Below are 21,525 nucleotides of genomic sequence, written 5' to 3'. Positions count from 1 at the left end.
AGTTAACAGATGTCCCTGCTTGTTGCAGAAGGAGTTGGACTAAATGACCTTTAAGATCCTTTCCAACTGAAAGCATTCCATGATTCTATGTTTTTATTTGTTTTTAATGACAAATATGAATGCACTCAGCAAAAATCCTGTGCCATTTACTCCAATGAGACTGGAATTTGTCCTTCTATGTGAATATCATTTGTATTTTATAATGGCTTCCTTGACAAGATAATCCATCAAGGAACTGGTGACAACTGCATCTAGTAACCTACTTACCAGATCCAGTTTGACAACTATTACACATTAGTGCATGTCATCAAAGCAGGGTGTAACTTTAATATAGCAAACAGTTTTGATAGTGGACCATAGTTGCTTGAGAAAGTTGAAGGCAATAATACCTTATGAGCAAAAGAATTGTTTGACTTTGGAGTAGTACTGTCTTGTGACTGGAATGGAGAAAACACCTACTGATTCTGAGGGTAGTTTGACCATCAGATTCAAGTAAATGCTTGAATTTCTTTGCTAATGGTACTCAGAGCTGTGTGCTCATGAAGGATTTCCCCAAGATTTCATTAATTTGGTTCATGAACAGGCATATGATAGTGTCTATAAAGACCTCATTCAAATTGGCATCACACAGTGATTGCCCATTTTGAGTTGATCAGTCCAAGTTTTACAGGGAAAATCTCATTTTCCTGTTTCTCTTCATTTTGAAATGAAAGATCCAATTGCTAGTGTTTTTCTCTGAGTGGAACTGTGATGAGTGAAATACAACATAGAATAGAATAGAATAGAATAGAATAGAATAGAATAGAATAGAATAGGATAGAATAGACCAGGTTGGAAGAGACCTTTGAGATCATCATGTCCAACCTATCATCCAACACCACCTAATCAACTAAACAATGCAACCAAGCATCCTGTCAAGCCTCGCCCTGAACACCCCCAGCGACGGCGACCTCACCACCTCCTCAGGCAGCCCATTCCAATGGGCAATCACTCTCTCTGTGTAAAACTTCCTCCTAACCTCCAGCCTAAACCTCCCCTGATGCAGCCTGAGACTGTGTACTCTTGTTCTGGTACTGGTTGCCTGGGAGAAGAGACCAACCTCTGCCTCACTACAACCTCCCTTCAGGTAGTTGTAGAGGGCAATAAGGTCACCCCTGAGTCTCCTCCTCTCCAGGCTAAGCAACCCCAGCTCCCTCAGTCTCTCCTCATAGGGCTTGTGCTCCAGGCCCCTCACCAACCTTGTTGCCCTTCTCTGGACACACTCCAGCAAGTCAACATCCTTCCTAAACTGAGGGGCCCAGAACTGGACACAGTACTCAATGTGCGGCCTAACCAGTGCAGTGTACAGGGGCAGAATGACCTCCCTGCTCCTGCTGGCCACACTGTTCCTGATGCAGGCCAGGATGCCATTGGCCCACCTGGCTGCCTGTAGCAAGAGCCATGGTCTTAATTCCAGTGAATAATACATAGTATTATTAACAGTCAGGGAAAATACACACTTCTTCTGGATCCCTTGGAATACTTTTCATTGGATACATTATTTTGTCAAAGGAAAATGTCTTTCCCTGCAGGCAGCTGGAGTTCATAAACTATTCCATAAGAAATATTCAGTATTGTGTGTATGTACTACTTGCATTTAAGTATCGCCAAACAGTTACAGAGTTAAGAAATCACATCTATGTGAGCTGTACCACCTGTAACAGCTATTTTTCTTTGAAAGAGTAATAACTTTTAACAGCAGAGTGGATTTGGGGTTTATTTGGGATATTGCTGTTTGTATTTTTTAAAAAAAAAATCATTAAATGCAATGAACTGCACTGACAAAATTGATCTCCTTCCTGAGGTAACAGCTGATGGGTTTGAACACAGCAAAACCAGCATCCCTTGGAAACAATCCCCATTTTAACTCTTAACATATTTTCATGCTGTCAGTAGATTTCCACCTTAAAATCAATAAAATGCTCAAATCTCTTTCTCTTGCAACAGTGAAAAATCTGGTGAGAGCAACATGCAAGATGAAATCAGGTGTCAGACCTGCTGCTAACTTGGTAGAAACCACTTTGGTTTATCATGGCTATTAGTCATAAAGTGGCATATCTCTACAGCGGGAGCGGTGTAACAGGTTGGCTGGACATTGTGGGGAAAAAGAGTAGCTGGATCCAAAGGTAAGCAACATCTGCTAATGTTAACCTCTCTGAATCACAGAAGCTGCAGTGAAATGAGGGTCTCAAGTATAGGTTGAGTTGATCGGCTTTTAGACAGAACAATGTAGTGCATGAGCTCTGTCCTACTTCAGGTTGGCCTGTCTGCAATTCTGCTGAGCCCTCTTGAGCATCTCTGTGCTGCAGTGCAAACCTGCAGTGCAGATGGATCCTGACTGATTCTACTTTTTTAGCACTGGGCTGGGAACGTGCCATGCTCACTCACCAGTGGCCTACAGAGTATGCAGACATTTAAATATATGTGTAACTTCTAAAGTACATTAATATTCCCATTGCTTAAAATTAATTACTTTGTTGGTTCATAACTGTACTCCAACTCTTTTTTAATTATCTCATACGTGTAAAGTATATATTCAGCTTCTTGAAAAAGCAGGCCTTGCACTTTCAATCAGTCCAAGCATGTAATGCCTCATCAGTGTATGCTATTTCTGCTGAATCTTCTGTGTTATGGTCTATTGTGATCATGTAAAATAACATATAATGCTAATATATAATTTTATTGCCTTGTAAGTCACATAGAAAGTATCTACAAAACATTGTCAATATTACCAAGGAAGACATAAGCATGAATAGTCTCAAAAGTGTCAGTACAGAAAAGCTCTACTGCATCTTGGAGACATTCAAGATGTTTTTATCCTCCTGCTATAAGACTCGATAAATGCTTGTTGTATGACTGAAACGTAGTTCATAGAATAATGAACATCTGGAGGCCATGCAGGCCAAGTTTCACCTCCTTGGGGATATCAGTGTGAAGACATTTTTTCCCTTATCTAATTGGAATTTCCCATGTTGCATCTGGATTCTATTGTTTGTAGGCTTTCCGCTGTGTACCTCTGAGAAGGCTAGCTTCATCTTTCCTACACTCTCCCTTTAGAGTTCAGCAAGGCAGACTTTTCCTTGCCTTCTCTTTTTAAGGCTGACCTAGCCCCGCTCACACAGCTTCTTATGCTTCATGGGCCTCAAATTCTTTATCACCTTGATGGTCCTCAGCTGGATTGTCTCTGCTGTGTCTATGCATTTCTTGTACAGAAGAGTCCAAAACTGAATACTGCGCTCCAGCTGCACTCTTGCAGCTGCCAAACAGAAAGGAAGAAACGTGTCCCTTGACCTGCTAGCCACAGTCTCACTAATCATGATGGAACAGGTGTCCCAAATATCTTCAAACAGACATGCAAAATAATGCTTTCTCATTCTCACAGCAAAATACAAAATTAATGCCATCACTCTCTACAGTATAGATTTTCTTACATTATTACCAACTCCAAACAAAAGCCAAGCATTAACCTCATTAAAATGCTGTAAAAGTATTCACAGACAAGAGGATTCTAGTGGTTAAATCCTGTGAACTTAATAATGTATGTATATAAAGTCTTGCACTTCATCACTGCCCTTGCAAAGAATGCTTTTGAAAAACTGAAGCTGTAAAGGAGCTGATAATATCCTAGGTTTATGTAATGCTTTTTTCCTTATTATCATTTCTTTACAAGCTTCTCAAACATGCTCCAACAGGTGATGTTGTGTTTTCCCTGTCAGCTCTCCTCCCTAACTAAATAATTTACTTTCTAATGTAATACAGGTCGGGCATATGATTCCCAGGATGGATGCCTGAATGTGACATTCCATCAGGCAAGCTTTGATTATAGGCTTTTTTAAATTATGAATCTACAAGGCAGGCCTGGCACAATACTGTCCTGAAACTGGAACGTTAGTTATCTTGAGGCAAATCTCAAAAAGAGCGTCTAAAAATGTGCTGATTTTAGATCTCCTTTACGTCCAACAGATCATGATTTACTAGTTCTCATTTCAAGATGAAATTGGGGTTGGGTGAGTATTTCTAAAAGTGAGTGCTTAAATATATGAAGACATATATATGACATAACATAAAAGGACTAATTTTCTGCAGTGTTCTCTGCATGAAACTACTATTAAGGTTAAAGGATTTGGAATTAAGGAACCTCTGTATGACCAAGCAATGCTTGTGGAAGTCAGACATCTTGTTCATAAATTTCCACTCGTGGCTTGGATGAGCACACACTCTGCTGGATAAAGCACTGTCTGGGCAAACAGTCCCAAAGAGTGGTGGTCAGTGGGGTTAAATCCAGCTGATGGCCGGTCGTAAGTGGTGTTCCTCAGGGCTCAGTGTGACCACTTCTGTTTAACGTCTTTATTGATGACCTTGATGAAGACATTGTGTCATCAGTAAGGTTGCAGATGACACCAAGTTAGGTGGGAGTGTTGAGCTGCATGAGAGTAGGGAGACTCTACAGAGGGACTTGGACAGATTGGATGAATGGGCCAATGTTAATGGGGTGAGCTTCAACAAGGCCAAATGCCAGGTCCTGCACTTGGGTCACAACAACCCCAAGCAACGCTACAGGCTTGTGGAAGTGTAGCTGGAAAGCTGTCTGGCAGAAAGCGACATGGGGGTTCTAATTGCAAGCAACTGAATATGAGCCAGCAGTGTGCCCAGGTGGCCAAGAAAGCCAATGGCATCCTGGCTTGCATTAGAAATGCTGTGTCCAGCAGGAGCAGGGAGATGATTGTCCCCTTGTACTCAGCTCTGGTGAGGCCACACCTCAAGTATTGTGTTCAGTTTTGGGCACCTCAATACAGGAGAGATGTGGAGGTGCTGGAGCAAGTGCAGAGGACAGCAAATGAAGCTGGTGAACTAGAATAGATGAGACATCTCTTTTGGCCTGGAGGGGCAATTGTTGCAACTGCTCTTCGTTACAATTTAAGTTGCTTGTAGTACCACCAAGGGAAAGAAGAGAGCCTTTGCCTTGCCCTCTTTTTATCTTTGGAAGATCTCTCATTATAAACTGAACCAGATTTTCTCAAATGACTAAGCACTTGTAATGAAAATTCTGACACATTTCTACTATTTTTTAAAATTGTGTCATATTTTTCAGGCTATTTCTTGCCTTTAAGCTATAAAAGCATCTGTAAGGCATTCAGTGACAAACTAGTCAGCTTTGAAGGGATGCTTGTTACAAAGGCAAGGAGTGGGTTTTGGCAGAGAATTTAAATGGTGGGAGTTTTTTCCTTTTTTATGAGGGAAGAAGGGATGAAATATTCACATTTGTTTCTATTAATAACCATTCAAATTTTATCTGAGTCTTCTTCCAGTTTGAAAGGCTTCTGTTTCAAGCCAGGCAAGTTCTTCTACACAGACATTTCCAAAGCACCCTGAAGAATGCATCATGACTCCCCATTCCCTCCCATTTTTTTAAACTATAAACAGGTAATATTTTGACTTTTGGTTTGAAATATGTGTGTGAGGTGGAAAACTTTGTTGCTTCAGCTGGCTGGTATGCTTAATTGCCTTTGCTGAGCACACCACTTCCATAAGTACTGGTGACTATAAAATGCATCTGGTATAAAGAATAATATCACAACCTAAGATTTTATCATACAGTAGAAATTACTTTGCACAGAGAAGGAAAGAGGAGCACATGCTCAGTTTCAAGTGTCAGCTTCAGCAATGGAACACTGTTCCTGAATTTTGATGTAGAAAGTTTTAGGTCAGATGTGCTCTATTTGTAGTCTGAAGTTCTAGGATGATTGTCGTGCTCAGCTGAAATACAGCCACTATATATATTCACGTTAGAACAAGAAAAGCAAGGATAATGAGTAAAGCAGCATGGTTTGGGATTTTCTTTGCTGTTGTAATCTAGTGAAGGACTGACAGACTGTTGCATTAAAATTCTTTAGAAACCTGAAGTTCTTTGCTCATTTATCATACTGAACTATCTAGTAGTTCTTCCTTTCCTATCGCACTTCATGTATTTTCTGAGCAACTTGAAGTGTAGAGCCAAGAGTGAAACCTGCATGTGGTGTAGACCACTAAACTTTGGGCACCTAAACAAACAGATGAGTCCACAGTCTTAAGACATTTCCATTCCATTTTGTGTAGGGAGAATTTGGTATTTATGAAAGACATTATCTGAGTGTATCTGCTCAGACAGGCTGCATTAGCCAAGACAAAAATGCAGAGGTGCTTGTGGGCACTGGTCTTGGTATTGGCATTGGTGTTTCCTTTCAAGAGTGTTTATGGATTTTGAAACAGACAAACTTGGGTACAAATCAAGACAGCCACATCCAGCACTAGGGTTTTTCCTCTGCCCCACCCAAAGACAAAATTTATTGCAATGACGTGACCAGCTCCTGGCCCTGTGAATTTTGTATTGCTAACTTCATGGCTGTACTTCACTGGAAGATCTGAAGATCTCTTCTCCAGTCTGGAGGTACGGCACTCTGGAAAAATGGTTTTGAATCAAACCAAGGAAGACAACTGGCTTCCCAGTTGCTTAGTATGGTCTCTAATCATTAGTCTGTTACATAGAAAGTGCAGCATAGGTTGTTCTGTCATATGTTTGAACTAAAACAATGCAGTCTCATCTGCTGGCTGATCTCAGTATAAGGTTAAGTATGATCTAAATTCTGAAAACAGTTAAGATCCCTCCAGGGACTAAGGCATAAGCAAAAGTAGTTCATGAACCCATGTGATAAAGATGATGGCATCCTTGTCTCTGCATAGCAGTTAAACCTAGACAGTCTAAAACTCTGGTAACAGGTTTCAGATGTGTGAATATCCAAACACCCTAGAATACTGTAAGACTGTATTGTTGAGCTGAGAGACTGTTTCACCTGGCCTTACCTGAAGGTCCCAAGTCCTTTTGTGGATCTGTGCAGATACTCACAGATATGTTCACTGGCAGGGAACAGGTCTTCAGAGTGCTGTCTTGGCACTCAAAGCACTGTGATTGTGGTAGGTAGAGTCTGCTTTAAAGCAGCACTGAATTTTGGTGGTTCACAGCCATGGTGCTTACGAGAATATTTTTCTGACCTCTTCTCCTCTCCATTTTCTTCTGAAATGGACAATTATTTTATCCTGTCCTGCATTCTGTTATCTGTCACAGACCACAACATGATCTCAAAGCAACACCAGATTCGGTATCTGCACATCTCAAATACTCATTTTCTTTGTCTAGTTGGAAAATTGTTTTGTATACAATAAACAATCTAACACTGAGGTAAGCTTTATGAGGAAATCATAACACTGTTTTAGTATGTTGCAAATGCTCCTTTAGAATACCTTGCACTGACTCATGGAAGACCTTTCATAGATGACTGGTTCCTCGTAAAACTTTGCTAACTAGGTCCCAGCTGGAACATGCGCAGCGCTGCAGTCTTCTTCCCGATGATGATGTGGTACATCAAACAAATCCCCTAGACACTCCCATTTACAGGCTCAGTATCTGTCTGGTGGTGGTCATGGAGACAAAATTGTGGGAACCAACACTGTACACCAGAGTCAGCGTGAAGAAAGATATGTAAATACAAGGAGACTACATAACTAAGAAAGTTTGCTAGTGCATAAGTGTCTTAGATTTCACAGCTTAATTCCTATTTAAACTCCTGCATTGTAAGTGGGCGATTTTCTCCATCCGGTACAGTTATAGATCTTCCCTCAAAGGCTTTTTCCTGTGGCAGCTGCATACTGAGTCTCTGTCATCAGGCTGAGGCACAAGTTCCATTCCATCCCGTATTTCAGGTTTGCTGGCTTGGCGTTTAGCATATTTCTGAAATATGTAAACAACATTTAAGAATCCTATAGGCATCAACGTGTAATTCATGGAACAGAGTTTTCCTCCTCCCTTCCTCACAAGCCTGCCTTTATCCGAGCTCCTTATGTCATTGTTTACAACCTGTTTACAAGGTGTCCTTCTAGCACACCTACTAATAGGCTACACTGCCTCTGAAAGCCTCCTTTAATGTTTCCCCCTGTCCTATTATTAATGGTAATTTGAATATTGTCATTATTTGTGCCTCTAACCAGTTTGTGCCTCTAATGCTGTCATCTCTGTAGGCTGAACAGTTCCATGCTTTTGTGTCAATCTGTGGCTGCTTAAGCTGAGATCTAACTCTGCACAGCAAAACAGGAAAAATAAATTAGTACTTTCAGAGAACAGAAACTTCTTTCACTAGAGATTTGCATCTCCTAAGGAAGCAGAGACTACTTGTTCTGCTTCACCCCTTACACTCTGCTAGCTGTAAGTCTGGAATTTCTTTTCCATGTATTCATTGTTTTATAGTACAGTGGAGTAGCTCATGAGGGAATAAGTATGAGGGGAAAATGTAAGACAGTAGTGTACAGATTATTTTGTACACCTATTAGAAATCACATACCAACTGACACCGAAAACAGGTCTGACTGTGGGGATGGGGGCAAGACAAAAAAAGTCTCTGTTTCTGTTAAACTGTAATGCCAGGTTGCCTCTTTAATAATGAAGCAAGCTTTAGCAAAGCTGGTAAAGCTGGGGAGGGACTTTTTAAGGTGTCAGGTAATGATGGGACTAGGGGGAATGGAACAAAAATAGAAATGGGTAGATTCAGATTTGATGTTAGGAAGAAGTTCTTCACCATGAAGGTGGTGAGACGCCAGAACAGGTTGCCCAAGCAGGAGGTAGAAGCCCCATCCCTGGAGGTTTTTAAGGCCAGACTGGATGTGGCTCTGAGCAATGTGATCTACTGTGAGGTGTGTCTGCCCATGGCAGGGGGGCTAGAACTAGATGATCCTTGAGGTCCCTTCCAACCCTGACAATTCTATGATTCTGCGAGAGCTCTTCACACTGATCTCCTGTAAATAAATATGAACTATGTCTACTATTAATAAAAGTGAGGTAAGGACTGAATATAAAATTTGTAGCATCAGTAGGAGTTAGGGGAAAGTAATAAAGTGATCTATTGTACTAACCTGGAGCACTTTGTAATAGTAGCAGTAAAACCTGTGAGGCTGAAGTAATTCTCTAGCCATTAATTGTCCTTCTTTAGCAATTTTTCTTGCTTCTTCATCATTTGCCTGGAAAATTGAGAAGAAACAAATGAATAATAGAGCAATCAGTGAGTTGCTCAAAGCCTGGCTGGCATTGTAAGTTTTATTAAAGGGGCTATTCAAATCTGCAACTTGATGTGCAATTACTGGTAGACTGCAAAGGCATACTTTAAATTGCAGATTTAAACAAAAGTACTGGATTGCTTTTATGGTCACAACTGGTACCTTCAGGCTATCAATAACAACTTTCATGGATAATATGTACAATTTTGAAAACTCAGTTGATTACTGCTCTACTGTTTTGTCCAAGCCACAAGCCTCTTCAAAATCAGGTCTGACATCTCCCAGGCATACTTTGTTTTCACCTAAGACAATGCCACAGGTGGTATCCTCTCATATGCAATGCAATTCAACGGCTTCCTTTTAAAAACAACTCTGCCTGAATTCATGTATTTATCTTTGATTTTTTTAGGTCTACATTTCAAAGCTTTTAATATTTACATTTGATTCCTTATGAAGGACTACAGTACTTTAAGAACAGAAACTTTCTCTGTTTTTTAACCTTATAGCTAAACTTAAAGCACAAATGGTGTTTTTAGTCACCATTTGGTTTGGTTACAGAACCCCAGCCTCTCACTCTGAGCACGTTACACAGCAGCTTTTTTTTTGTGCATTCAAAAAAGAACATGCAGTCACTTCTGTTCTAGTCAGGGCCCCAAAAAAGTGATAGAACTAATTAAGTAGTACCTAGAATTCTGGGCATCTCTTTGAACTTTGCCTGCATTAGTCAGTATACTGACTATACTGAGGCTCTGACTGCACATACCTAAAATGAATTCTTAAGTATTTCCCTGAATAGTGCTGGTTACTTGAATTGAGGCCTTCCCATCTTATTTTAACAACTGATTGTACTTCCTTTATCCCAAGATCTCAATAGAGTCCACGCAAAATGTATGTGAAAATAAAAAGAAGAGCATATTACAATAAATTGTTTACATATTTATGATGTTGAATTTGAATTAGTAATAGAACTTACCTTTGCCCATTTTATTTTCTCTAGCAAATCCTCTAAGTTTCTGTTAACTGGAACATAATGTTTCCAAGGTTTTAATCCAATATAAAAATGTTCATAGTAGTGGGAATCTTGCTTCAATACCAGGCTGTCACCCAGCAAGAGGTATGGAAACCTGTAAGCTGCTACAGTCCCATCTACGTTCACTTGGTATTTGTACTGCATAATGAAGATAGAGGTAAGAAAAAAGGTGAAATGTTTTGAATCGGAGTAGAGCACTTGACTGTAAGAGATTTTGACAGGTAAGATGTAATTGTCCCTCTTAATTCTCATCTTCAAACCTGTTTTGTGTTAAGCATGTGTAGATTCATGGATAACACAAGGGATAAAGGCTTTGTTTTCAACCCAAGACTGACAGACAAGAACCTTTGTGTCACATGAACTGCCTGATGGGTATTCCAATAAAGTGTCCTGGAACAGAGCAAGGGGTAGAGCTAGAAAGGAAATAAAACTATGCCTAAATTCAACAAGTGTAAATGTATTCTGACTTAAAATTACATTGTTGTGAGGAATAATCTGAAACACATGTTATTACATAAAAAAATCTTTAACATTACACTAAAAGTAATCATGAAGATGCTGCTGTAGCTGAGACTCTTGGCTATTATAGTGTTTCTGGAAAAGAGCTTCATTTGCTGTATACTACAATTGCTTTTTTAAAGGGGGAGTCTGCCCCCTTTTAATACCTCTGCTGCAGTGAAATTTGTGTGTTTAAAGTGCAACAAAAACATCTATCAATTTGTCTAACTTGAGACTACAAGGACTCTTTCTGACAACCATAATATACTAGCAGTGGACACACATTGTGTCCATTATATTCATGTTTACTCCACAAAAGAGAAACTTTGATGGTAAGAAATCAAATTTACCAATCTAGTTAAAAAAAAATAAATCTCCAAGAACTCTCTCTGAGGGACTCCAAGAAAATAGTGTAGTGGCTTTCTGTACGTGTGTCACACTGTGACTTTGATTGTAGGTGGTCTACCTCTGCCACATGGACCAGTGTTCCCAGTGCAGGGCAATGGTTTTGTTTACTGAATGGAATCAGCAAAAGTAAGCCTTGTCTTTTCAGTTGGTAAGAACCTGACAGCACAATTAACCCAAGGTTATAACTTGCTTGCTACCTTAAAGAAGTCAAAGAAGCCCATCAGCTGAACCTTCCCCAGCTCTTTCTCTTTTTCTCTGAAGAAGAAATATCCTGTTATTCCAGCATCTAGTAGTTCTGGGTTTTCCTTGGATAACTGGACAAGATGGAGACGTTCCTCTCGGCTGTCTCGACCCCTAAATAAAGCTCGCTCAGTTTTGTTTTCCCAGGATGGACCTACAAGCATTGAGTAATAAGGTAAAAACAAACAGTAATGAAATATTCATGGTATGTTTAGTGAAAATAAGGAACTTGCTATGACAGTGGCATTACATTCAGAGACGTGGTAAAACAGGCATGGTTTCTTTTAGTGAATCCATAATCATTTATTAATCACAGCATTTACAGACTCCCAGTCCTGGCTTGAATTTTGGGATGAGAAACGGAGCCACTTACAAAAGCAAAATCAGAGAACTGCTTTTCTGCTCAACAATTTTATATTTAAATGGCTTTTAAGTATCTTGAAGGCAACATAAAGGATTATAATCACATTATGTAAGTAAAATACTAACAATTAAAGTAATTCTGAATGCATAAAGCCTGCCAGAGTAACAAAACTCTCTTTAGTAAAATCCACCTCTGCTACCCAGCAATTTAGTTAGATCTTTGGGGAATCACTTAATGGAAACTTAAAAAGGGAAAGAAAAAAACAAAAGGCTTTACTGTGTCCTCAAGGTACTTAGCAAGAGCCTGAAAGACTTTATCTCTTCTTACTGCCTCCTGCTTTTAAAAACATTAAATATTTCTTTCCTCATCCTACTGCTGAAAATTTCCTTAAAGCACCTATTGGAATAGGCTCTCATCATCTCCTAACTAGAAAAGCAGCTCTACTAAATCAGTAAACACAAACTGATAATCTAAGTATGTAAAAACTAATAAAAGAAACTGTGATCTAATCAAATACAAAGAAATACCTCCTCGATCAAGCCTTAGTCCTTAGGTATTGTTCATGCCATTTATCTGAGCCCTAAGTATTAATTTATGCTGTGAGGCTTAGGCAGCCACCTCTCAGTAAAACTGCCTCTTCCCTCAAAGCCAGAAAGACAATTCTGCATGTCCCACTCTGAGGTGGTGGGGTTTTTTTCCCACACAGCCAATACATTCTTATTTGAAAGAGGCTGCAGCATAGTACCAGTTTGTATCTTTCAGGATTCAAATTAATTTTTATGTAAGCAGAGTGTTGGGCTGCATCACTCTCAGGAAAAGGATTACTATTTGATTTGATTTGATTACTATCTGATTAGAAGGAACATATTCAAGCCCTTCCCCGAGGACAAAAGCCTTTCAATTATATTTACTTTTTCTTTTGGCAGTCACAGTAGCTAACTTCTGGATACCTTGAAGTTAAAATTCACAGTATTTTAAACTGGACTTCTTAAACTCCGGCTCTAAATCCATACTAAACACCTGCTTGGTAGCTGTGTTGAAAGTGTTTATAAAGGCTAACCTGCACGTATTTAAGAGGCCTCCACTTGAGAACAGAAGACTTCACAACATGATTTGAATGCAGCTTGCTTTTGATGGCATTTACAAGTTCTTTTTTAAAAGTCCACGTACCTGTATTTCCTTGAATAGAAAGGAGATCATTTGTGACTCCTCGTAGGGTTTCAAGAGTTGAGTGGGTTACGTCATACGTTGGAAGGACTATGTCTCTTGAATCTACAGAGCCACACCATGAAATGACAGGTAGAGGACCAGGTGTATCATTAGCTTTCCGATACTCAACTGGCCAATCTCCAACATTAAGGTAAAATTCTACATCAGGAAGGTGAACCTAAATGTAAGAAAGGATTACCCAAGTAAGGCTAATAGCACAGAGAGAAGCTGCTTGTCACTCTTATTCCTCAGCTCTCTTATGTCATAGAACATAACTTTAGAGATCACCTACTCCAACCTCCCTGCAATGGGCAGGGACACCTCTCAATTAGACCAGGTTACTCAAGGCCTCATCCAGCCTGGCCTTGAACACCTCCAGGGTTGGGGCACCCACAGCCTCTTGTGGGCAGCCTTTTCCAGAGTCTCACCACCTTTGTACTGAAGAACTTCTTCCTAAGATCCAGTCTAAACCTACTCTCCCTCAGGTTAAAAACATTCCCCTTTGTTCTATCACTAGCCACTGTTATGAAAAGTCCCTCTCCAGCCTTCTTGTAGGTTTCCTTCAGGTATTAGAAGGCATCTGTAAGGTCCCCCCAGTCTTCACCAGGCTGAACAACCCCAGCTCCCACAGCCTATCCTCATTGCAGAGGTGCTCCAGCCCTTGGATCATCTTTGTGGCCCTCCTCTGGACTCCCTCCACCATCAGAATCAACAACCCTACTAGATAGCTAATAGATTTAGCTGAGTTTAAGGTAGGAATGTCAAGTTTCTGCCCTGTGAGCAGGTATGAAAGCAACAGTCACAAAGGCCAGATGAAGGCTTGCAGAGCCAAGCCTGAACCCTCACAGCCTTCCTGGCAATTTCATTGCTGTCACAATTATCCCTGCCACACATTATCCCTGCTATCTTGTTGGAGAAACAAAAGTCAAATCTTACTTCAGGTCTCATAAATCTGAGGCTACAACAACAAATGCAGTATTGCCACAGTAGAACATGACCTAGTAGTCTTAGATGACCGAAACTGATACCTTTCTTGCCAGTGACAGCAACATTTCGTCGGAGAACATTTTGAAGTCCGTATACTTCCCCAAGGAGCGACGGTAGATGCGATTATTGAGAACAGTGTAATGAACTATAGCACCTCTTGTCTCACTGAACTTTGTTGAGATCTCCTTAAGCATTCGCTGCAGGTCAATGGTGGGAAAAGGAATGAAGTCCTTTGTAATCTGAGGTTCTTGGGCTGGACAAGACATAATGTTCTGCCAGATCTCAGGATCTTCTTCGGGACAGTCACAATATTCATGATAAACAGGTCCTGCAGAAAATAAAGCACTGAGAGTCTGGATTTGTGGTTCTGCACCATGATTCCCCAAACATACATGTATAAATGTAGATGTTACAGAGGCTTGACATTTTTTATTCCAAGTTTTCTTGGGAAATCATCTTCCCTGTAACATTTCTGGAAATCAGCAGTGTAGTTGGGAAAAGAACAACATTCTTCTTTCAGAAATCCAAACAGTTTATTTTTTGTTACCAGGATAGGATGCATCTGCTTAATGGCTCTCCATTATTGTGCTATCTGCCAACCATATAGGGTATTCAGAATTGTCCTAACTGTCTGTAACTAGCAATATTCAGGTATTACAGTTTCAATTTGAGCCATGGCATAAGGTGGTTTGGTTGATGTATAATTAACTATTCTTTCTGTCCTTTGGAATGAGGGAGCTTAGGTATAAGCAAAAGCCTTGTACAGAGTGTGAAAAAAACCCTTGCTTCAGGGACTTCTAGTCAAAACAGGTTCTGTTCTGTGTCACAGTTTCATAGCTGCTAATAAATGCACACCAGCAAAAAGAAGGCATGCTACCTTGAGGACTGAGGATTCATTTCAGTTTGAAGACACTTCTAAGTTTGAATTTAGGAAATTTCATTTAAAAAAAAAAAAAAAAAGACCAAATTCTGGTTAGAAAAAGTAATGATGAACTGAAACATGACTCTCCAGAGAACTAACTTTGTATTATCTTTTCCTTTGCTAAACATCAAGAGAAGGAAGCTAAAGAGGCAGACCTGGAGAGAGAACAATTTGCCTTTTCCCCCCTGCTTTTAAATAGTTCTTCCATAGTACAGACATGCCCTGAATTCAGCTGGGCTAACTAACTTTGTATTATCTTTTCCTTTGCTAAACATCAAGAGAAGGAAGCTAAAGAGGCAGACCTGGAGAGAGAACAATTTGCCTTTTCCCCCCTGCTTTTAAATAGTTCTTCCATAGTACAGACATGCCCTGAATTCAACTGGGCTAATGGCAAGGAAGTTAAATATTGTTTGGTTAAAGAAATACTGTCCTTGCTGTTATGAACCATCAGACTTTTTAGAGATCATAGACATTTGAATTACAAAGTGTTGGGAACAACATAAACTCCTTGCTTTTGCAGGTAATATTTTGTACTTTAGAAAAAAAAGATACAATGTTTAAGTGAGAATAGTGATGATACAAACATATCTCTCCTATTCTCTATTAAATATGAAGAAATCCATTTCCTTATGCAAGAGTGAAGAGGAGGCATCCAGACCCATCACCTTAATGTCAGAGGCCATAATCTACTTGCTTATGCATCTATGCCCTGTAACTTGTCAATGCACAGAGACTGTCACTGCTTACTTCTCTGTTGAAAGAGCACTTGTAAGGAGAGATGGGACAACAAACCTCCCATTCCCCACCTCTTCCTCTAGAAGTAAATAATTCACAACATTTCTGTAGCTATATTACATTAAAATGAAAAAGAAAAGAAAGTCCTTACCTTCCAAAATATAAGGAGACTGAGCTACATGCTGATCACCATAAAGGATCTCAATTTTCAACCCTTTTCTGACACTCCCATACATCCGATACCTCATAAGAAATGTCCCATCATTCCTATCCAAAGGGCGAGGAGTGTAAATTCTGGTCACCTCTTTGGGAGAAAGTGTTTTAATTACCACTTTAAACTGGGTTCTTCCTGAAAAGAACAAAGCAGAAAGAGACACAAGCAGTTTAAGCTATTGCACATATGAAATAAAGGTGAGAACCAACTCTACTGAATTAAGTCCATGGAATTTCACCCTAGGAATATAGGAATTTCCAGTGATGGAAGATCATGCTACCAGATTTTCTTGATTACTGCATACCTAATAAATGGAAAACTTGTAGATGGAGATAAAAAGTTAAATAATGATTAGAACAGAACAGAACAGAATAGAATAGAATAGAATAGGTATAGACCAGGTTGGAAGAGACTTTCAAGATCATTGTGTCCAACCCATCATCCAACACCATCTAATCAACTAATCCATGGCACCAAGCACCCCATCAAGTCTCCTCCTAAACACCTCCAATGAGATAGAAGGAAAGGCCAACAGTAACTTAAACAAAAACTAGGTTTAATACCAAGTTTTCAAGTTAGTGCTATGAGGAACAATTTCTTCCTCTAGAGTAAGAAAGGTAAAAACAAAGTTAAAGTAACAGGAGAAAAGAATACTTGCCAGCTTGTGGAAAGGCAGTTGCAGCATGCAGGGGTCAGATACAAATTGTTCACTTTTGGGTTGCATGACTGTCTTGCAAATTTAAAGTCCCAGCTACTGAAAAGCAGGGATAAGAGAATGACAGTAGAGATGTTTCCTGGACATCTGTCTGACCTGCACATAAAGATCACCAGCATTTCACTGTTAATGCACGACTTTTTAACTGGGTGTGGAGTATTTTGTGGCTAGCACAAGCATGTACAAACGTAAATGTTATATTCCCTGACTTCTCTCACAAATGGCCATCACCAACTTTATTCTTCAAAGAAAGAGGAGGGCAGATAATTCATGAACTGTTTCAGGCCAACCATTGCAAAACAAGTACTTGTAATGGACATTACCACAAAGCAATGAATTGAAACTGAAAAGATGCAGATAACATCAAGATGTTACTAAAATGTGAATGACCAAAGGACTGAGATATCATGGTTAATTCAGTACAGTCCGTATCTTAACAAACTTTGCACACTGAAATCAATACACTGCTGTGGTCAGTACAAGTCATTTAATGCTCAATCCTGGCTTCCTTAGAAGCAATGCTGGAAACTTAATTCAAGTCAACTACTCTGCAAGAGTCTCCAGATCAAATTAGGTAGAAGCCTTATGATCTCAGACATGTATTTCCTGGTATGTCATGCCTCTTCACACAGAGGATAGTTACCCTGAGTAATTCAGATTATTCCAGACATTGTTGTCAGAGTCAGTTCCTCAATCAATAAGCGTAAGGTCAGTGTCTGTGCGCAGAAGAATTTCTCACAGCTGAACACACCCTACCCTCTTCTGCTTTGTGTTCCAGTGTGGATGATTTGTAATCATACCTCAGTTTTCTTACTATTTGAAGTCCATGCCAGCTGAATATGCCAAGAAGCAAGTCAAAATACCTTCATTTGCCAATGTATATAAGAAATAAAATGAAGCAAGCATCCATTCCTTCTTGGAACATCAGTGTGGCAAGCAGCACTCCCACCAACTATGGAATGCAGAGTATTGTCTTCAGTGGCTAGCAGATCTATCATGAGAAGCCTTCATCTGATGAAGCATCACTCCAGAATGATTTCCAGAAATGCAGTTCCGAGAAGCAGATGTATCTTGGGATGAATGTCCAGATACATGGTACTTCCTTTTCACACAAATGAGTGGGCACCTTGCTTAGCTTAGCTGGTGGGCTGAAGATGTACCAGCAGTAGTTATCCCGTGTGCCATTTCCTTGGGCAAGCGTAGATATAATTCAAGTAAAGCCAACAGTCTTAAACTCCAGAACAATTTGTATGAATGATATATTGGTTTAGATCTAAGACTGTCACAGCCTGGGATCTCTACAGCTTGGACAAATTCTACAAACGGAAAGCCCAAACTGCAATTCTCCTGTTCTGAGAGCAGCTTTCCCATTTCAGCAGCGGAGGAGACAATGCCAATTTATTTAGCTATTGCACAGTGATATTCTGAGATGTATTTAGTTTATACTGCAAAGCAGTGCCTTGATAAATATTAATAATTGCAATTCTTACTGCCATTTTACAAACAGAATTTGAGCATTTACCACAGAATCACCGAATGCCAGGGGCTGGAAGTGGCCTCTAAAGATCATCTAGTCCAACCGCCCTGCCAGAGCAGGACCACCTACACCAGATCACACATCCGGGAGGGTCTTGACCATCTCCAGAGAGATATTCAACTATTTGAGACATAAAACCATTTGAGAACAGAAATGTATACCCTTTATCTATATGACTACTTTAAACAGTGCTCATGCACTGGAATATGCACAACTGTACTGCTGCATTGTTAAAGGATCTCTGGCACTTCTCCTAAGTAAGTCTTGGCCTGGCTGAGCAATTAGCATGGGCTGAGCCAAGAGCTCTTCCCTGTTGGCAGCACGCATATGCTGCCTTGGTTTGGAGGCTACAGAATGTCATGGTATGACTGGAGACCACTCCATGCCGAGTGGCATCAGGACCTGGAAACACTCCACTGAATTTATTAATATAAATACTAACATACACAAACACACTGAGGTCAAAACTAGGTTCCCAGTATCCATGTCCTATCAGTTTATCTTGGGAGGATTTAAATTAGCATGAGATTCCAACTCAGCTTCACACCTTATTACATTTAGCAACCTGCTGGTTGAACCCAAGGCTGTGTGTGGCTGAGATCAGCCTCCACTTCACTGGAAGTCAGTCTGCAGTTGCATTCTTCAATGCAATTACAGAACTCATTGTAATCCAGCACCAAATTGCAACAGCAGCTGGAGAAAGTCCAGGCCTGAGGTATCTGGGCTTCCATCAGTCTGAAGACATAACCTGTATAACATGTGCCTACTCTTTCATTTCACAAGCAGCAGCCTTCTGACTCCAAGAAGAGGCCACTGGAAGAGACTGGAAGAGGCCACACATACTTGGGAGATAGCCTCTCAGCACCATCTATTCAAATAGTAAATAACAGAGAACAAAATAATTTGTTCTACCCTGTCTAAATTAGCGGGGTGGCTATCTTGGTGTTCTCTTCATTATGAAATCCACAATACGAAACTAATTTTTTATTCTAAATAAAATCTGAGCATGTGGAAGTAACTTGCAGCAGAAACCAGAGGACTGGCACCATACTGCTGGAGTGCAAGCACAAACCCCCAATTCCCACCCCCTGGTTTGCGCTTGTGCTGTGTAAACATGACAGAAACTACTCCTTCTTGACAAAGTAGCTGTAGGGTAACGGAGCCCAGAGTGCTGCACTTACTGAGACAGATAATGTAAGCACCTGGTGTGTGTCCAGCACTAAAGATTATTACATTTACACTTCTGAGCGGGGTACTGGGATTTCTTTACACTGACCAGCTCCAGGGACACGGCTTTGCTTTGAGCGTGGTGTTTTGCTGCTGTAAATCACATACCGATTAGAGGGGACTGTGGGTGAGACGCAGACCTCTACGGAAGGAGGCACTCCACTGCACGAGAAGACGGGATTAGCCCATGTGCTCCGCTCGCCACCGGACCTGCGTGTCCTGGGCGATGCGGCGCCGGATGGGACACTGAGAGGGGCAGATCGGGGAGGGCAGCCCGAGGCCGGCCGCGGCACGGCAAACGCTCGGGAGAGGGGAAGGAAGGAAGAACGTAAAGGAAAGTGGGGAAGGGTGGGTCGCTCCTCCGTAGACATCGAAGCCCCGGGCAGGGTGTCGGTCCCGCGGCCCTGCCCGCCCATGAGCACGGTACCTGGCGGGGAGCGGGAGAAGTTGCGTCCGGCCACGCTGACCGCCTGGATGTAGAAGTACCGGACGGGCAGGGTGAGCCCCGCCTCCAGCCCGGGGCCCCACGCCAGGCTCCGCTCGGCGCTAACGGCGTCTGCCGACTCCGCTGGTCGTAGAAACGGCAACGCAGCGCCCAGCAGCAGCAGCGGCAGCCTGCAGCTCCCCATCGTCCCACCGTGCCGTGTCTGCCGCTCCGGTTCGGAGCAGGGGCCGGGGCGTCCTCCGGGCCTGCGCGGCCCCTTGACCGCTCCCTGCCGGCAGCCACCGCCTGCTCCCCGCCCCGCGGGGAGGCCCGCCGGGGCGGGGGAGTGCCGGAGGGAGGCGCGGGGAATGGCCGGGTTGGCGCCGTAGGGATGAATCTGATGCTGCTGTCCCTCCGCTTCCCTCCTCGGCTCGGGATGAGCATGTGCCTGGGCCTTGCCAAGGGGGAGGTCGGGGAGCGAGAACCTTCTGTGAAACACTTGAGGTGGTGGGGCAGGGGCAGCCCACGCCTCTGAGGAGCCCGCGGTGCGCCGCCGCCCTGCCGCCCTGCCGCCCTGCCGCCCTGCCGCCCTGCCGCCCTGCCGCCCTGCCGCCCTGCCGCCCTGCCGCCCTGCCGCCCTGCCGCCCTGCCGCCCTGCCGCCCTGCCGCCCTGCCGCCCTGCCGCCCTGCCGCCCTGCCGCCCTGCCGCCCTGCCGCCCTGCCGCCGCGCAGGTTCCACACGCCGTGGATAGGGCGAGCGGGCGGCACGGCACGGCACTGCTGCGGACCGTGCCCCCGCGGCCCTCCGTTTGCGTGTCAAAATAACGAGACAGCCTCTCATACCGCCGCCCCCGGGCGATGAAGGGCAGGAGGCAACAGGGAGCGGGCCCCGATCGCTGGGGGCCGGCACAGCGGCAGGTTCCGAATCTGCGGTTTCAGAGTCGGGGAAACTACACTAAAGCTGATCTAAGAATGAGGAACGAGCCTCGGACTCACTTGTCTAAGGGCAGGCTACGTTCAACACAGGATCTGCATGTCATAGGGTGGTTAGATTGGAAGGGACCTTGAACCTCACCTCGTTCCAACACTTTGCACTAAATGGGTTACTCAAAGCCCCATCCAGCCTGATCTTGAACACTTTCAGGGACTGAGCACCCACAACTTCTTTGGGAAACCTGTCTCACCACCCTCACAGTAAAGAATATATCATGTTACACTTCATTCTGTCACTCCATGCCTTTTTAAAAGTCCCTCTCCAGCTTTGTTGCAGGCCTCCAAGTACTGGGAGGCTCCAACAAGGTCTCCCTGGAGCCTTTTCTAAGCTCTCTGTCCTAAGAGGTTTTCCCTCTGTTGCGTCTGGGTGTTGTGCAGGCCAAACTGAAGAGCAGATGATGCCTGTTTCTCCTCCCAAACAGCACACTACCTTCTGGTTTGGGATGCAGTTCAGCTGAACAGCTGGACTGGAATTTAAAGAGAAAAAGATCGTATTTCTATGAAGCTTATCAGTTGTTTCTGCCTATCTCAGGTTATGCACAGAGCATGATTGCTGTAAAAGAAAAAAAAAACCTCATAATTTAAAATTCTTTCTCACTCTTTCAAGGATTTCTCACAGTGGTTGTATTTACAGTGAAGGGACAGAGCAGGAGCCCGGCTGGCATGTACTGGCATGTTGTTTGCCCTCCTGTCCCATGCAGGAGATTCTGGGCCACCCAGTTTAAGAAAGATGTTGACTTGCTGGAATGTGTCCAGAGAAGGGCAACAAAGCTGGGGAGGGGTTTGGAGCACAAGCCCTGTGAGGAGAGGCTGAGGGAGCTGGGGTTGTTTAGCCTGGAGGAGGCTCAGGGGAGACCTTCTTGCTGTCTACAACTACCTGAAGGGAGGTTGTAGCCAGGTGG

At 42.4% G+C, this 21,525-nt stretch overlaps 1 protein-coding gene across 1 annotated transcript; it reads right to left on the bottom strand.

Annotated features, from left to right (window-relative positions):
* Positions 1-5,986: 5,986 nt before the first annotated feature.
* POGLUT3 (protein O-glucosyltransferase 3) lies at positions 5,987-19,920 on the bottom strand. The gene is made up of 8 exons (XM_054164611.1): positions 19,634-19,920; positions 15,665-15,862; positions 13,898-14,184; positions 12,831-13,047; positions 11,254-11,450; positions 10,094-10,288; positions 8,980-9,084; positions 5,987-7,804 (listed from the first exon to the last, which is right to left on the bottom strand). The coding sequence occupies exons 1-8, from the start codon at positions 19,833-19,835 to the stop codon at positions 7,679-7,681; spliced, it is 1,527 nt and encodes a 508-aa protein (XP_054020586.1). The 5' UTR covers positions 19,836-19,920; the 3' UTR covers positions 5,987-7,678.
* Positions 19,921-21,525: the final 1,605 nt, after the last annotated feature.

Source organism: Dryobates pubescens, chromosome 10, assembly GCF_014839835.1.
Source record: "Dryobates pubescens isolate bDryPub1 chromosome 10, bDryPub1.pri, whole genome shotgun sequence".
In the NCBI taxonomy this organism is placed as follows: Eukaryota; Metazoa; Chordata; class Aves; order Piciformes; family Picidae; genus Dryobates; species Dryobates pubescens.
Note: the sequence above shows the minus strand (reverse complement) of the source record. Positions and strands in the feature narration are given on the sequence as shown.

Coding starts and splice junctions, on each gene's coding strand:
- POGLUT3 (XM_054164611.1), bottom strand. CDS start 19,835: ATGGGGAGCTGCAGGCTGCCGCTGCTGCTGCTGGGCGCTGCGTTGCCG. Junction 15,863..19,633: donor CTTCTCCCGCTCCCCGCCAG/GTACCGTGCTCA, acceptor TGTTCTTTTCAG/GAAGAACCCAGTTTAAAGTG. Junction 9,085..10,093: donor AGAAAATAAAATGGGCAAAG/GTAAGTTCTATT, acceptor TCAATTTTCCAG/GCAAATGATGAAGAAGCAAG.